This window comes from Nansenia antarctica, assembly GCF_963989245.1.
Source record: "Nansenia antarctica genome assembly, chromosome: 12".
NCBI lineage: Eukaryota > Metazoa > Chordata > Actinopteri > Argentiniformes > Microstomatidae > Nansenia > Nansenia antarctica.
The window spans coordinates 24,609,356-24,611,802 of record NC_137682.1 but is presented as its reverse complement, the minus strand read 5'-3'; the positions used below and the strand labels follow the sequence as shown (position 1 = coordinate 24,611,802).

At 44.1% G+C, this 2,447-nt stretch overlaps 1 protein-coding gene across 1 annotated transcript in view; it reads left to right on the top strand.

The window, feature by feature from the left end:
* The window catches only part of arhgef17 (Rho guanine nucleotide exchange factor (GEF) 17), a gene marked incomplete at both ends in the record, with an annotated part of 73,362 nt that extends 71,452 nt beyond the window's left edge, over positions 1–1,910 (top strand). Inside the window, 1 exon segment of the mRNA XM_080543663.1 lies at positions 1,705–1,910. Coding sequence (XP_080399789.1) covers positions 1,705–1,910 — 206 coding nt within the window.
* Positions 1,911–2,447: the final 537 nt, after the last annotated feature.

Sequence of the window (2,447 nt, the reverse complement as noted above, 5' to 3'; positions counted from 1 at the left end):
TATCAACAAATTATTGATCAGAATCTCCTGCCATCAGTCAGGGAGTTGCTGTGCCGAAAATGGGTTCTGCAACAAGACAACGACCCAAAGCCTACCAGCAAAACTACCAAGGAATGGCTTAAAAGAACACGGATTCGTACTCTGGATCGGCCTAGTCAAAGTCCAGACCTTAGTCCAATAGAAATGTTGTGGGTAGACCTGAAGTGGGCGGTACATGCCAGATGTCCCTCTAACCTCTCTCAGCTGGCTGAGGAGTGGGCAAACATTCTGCAAGGAGCAGTGAGCTAACATCCCCAACAGCAGATGCGAGTGTGGTCAGTGGTTACAGAAGACAGATGAAGTTAAACTGTTTTTTTTGTTTTGTTTTTGTGATTAACCTTTTTTTTTAATTGCTTTTTCAGTGTTCAAAGATACTTCACAGATGTATGAACAATAAGCAATTTTTTTACAGATTGAAAAGGAAAAGGAAAAAGAAAGAGAAAGAAAAACTAAAATGAAATAAAGAGCATGCACATTCCTCTTGTCAGTGTGTAATATAAATCATCATCCAACAACATTATACCTCATGCTTACCCACTGGGTAAAGGCTATCATTATAGGCTGTACTGAAAACAGGGATGGTTCCCGGACCACACAAACATCACCTGACATCATTCCCACCGATCATTTTCAGATATGGATCCCAGACCTTTCTGAAAACATGTAGACTATTGTTAACTCTGGGATTAAGCTGCTCAAAAGAGTCTATTGTAGCCATCTCATCCCTCCACTCCTTGAAGCAAACCTTCTCTTTCCACTTCCAATGTCTCAATAATTTTATCCTGCTTCCTGTTATGAGGGCTAGTTTCACCTAAGAACACACTTGTGAGGATAGTTTAGATTCCATTGGTAAGATACCTAATATGCATAATGCTGGATCCCCACTCAACTCAGTTTTCAATGTGTCATTAATACACTTGACAATAGCTGACCAGAAGTCATATACCATTTCACACTCATACAACATATGGATCAATTTGTTGCATCTCCAACAGCTGAAGTTAAAACATTTGACAAAAACTATGACCGTGTCTGGAGGGTTCACAAACTTTCAAGTAGCACTATATGTCTAATTTACTTGGTCGTATTAGAATTGATTTTAAGATGATTGTATGTGTATAAATCACTCTATGGCCAGGCACCCCACTACATGTCAGCCATGCTTTTAAGGTATGTACCCAGGAGATCCCTCAGGTCCTCTGGCAATGGGCCTCTGTTCCACAGCCCAGAATCAGGAGGCACAGGGAGGCGCAGGGAGGCGGCTGTCAGTTTGTTTGCTCCCAGTCTCTAAAAACAGGGTGGCTGAAACTGTGGACATTTTAATGGAGATGAACCTTTACTTTCCATCCCTATTCTATTTTTAGTCTTCCTGGTCTTTCAGTCATTTTGTCACTGAGTTCTTTTAGCCCATTCCTTTTATTACTTGTTATTTGTAGGGAGAGTGTCTGTCTATAGAAGACAGATTTTGTTTCCATTCTATTGGACTCAGACAGTTTTTCCAGAGGTACTGCTTTATATGATACACATGGCGAGGCACTGAGCTCTCAGAAATGTTGATTGAACACAGTGACTTACATCATCAGGGCTTTAGTTCTGCCATCAAATAACTCAAATTGTATATTTGCCTATATTCCTGATTTCTGACTTTCCATATCCGTCTCCTAGGTAACCCGTCCCAGAGCAGCGGCGTTGATGGGGGTCTGCAGAGGAAGGACTCCGCTCGGCGCCGAGCCTCCGCCCTGCTGCCCGTCAAGACCAATCAGCTGGTGATCTCGGGGGGCGACGGCTACGAGGACTTCCGGCTGACCAATAGCAGTGAGACAGTGGGGCGGGACGACAGCACCAACCACTTACTGCTGTGGCGGGTCTGACCCAATCAGCTGGCCCCGGATTTATTTAACCCCTCCCCCTCAGCTGAAAATCGCACAGAAAAAAACCCTCCTCCTCCTGACCCTTTTTCCTTTTTTGATCTTTTCCATCTTCTGCTCGGTCCTCTGGTCTCTGTGTGCGTGGGTGTGTCTAACCCTGGACTGAGACACAAAGGGTTTCGCTTCAAACCAGGTTTTGATTTAGTCCTGTTTCTGATGTGATGGTGCGTTCATTGTTCATTGCGGAGTGGTGTGTGTGTGTAATGGTGTTTCAGCGTTGAATTGCGCTCTCTGCTTGTACTGTTCAGCATGTGGGCTCTGTGTCGTAACAAAACAAAAACCTTTACTGGGAGAGGGAGAGACAGGGGGAGATGGAGAGACTGACTGGTTAGGAAGAGAAGATTGTTGGATTAGGAGAGTAGAAGAGAGTGAGGGAGATTTAGAGAACGGAGAGATGGATATAGAGAGAGAGATAGAGACAGACAAAGAGAGTGGAGTGGATTATGGAGAGAGGATTGTGGACTGTAGAACACTGAAGGA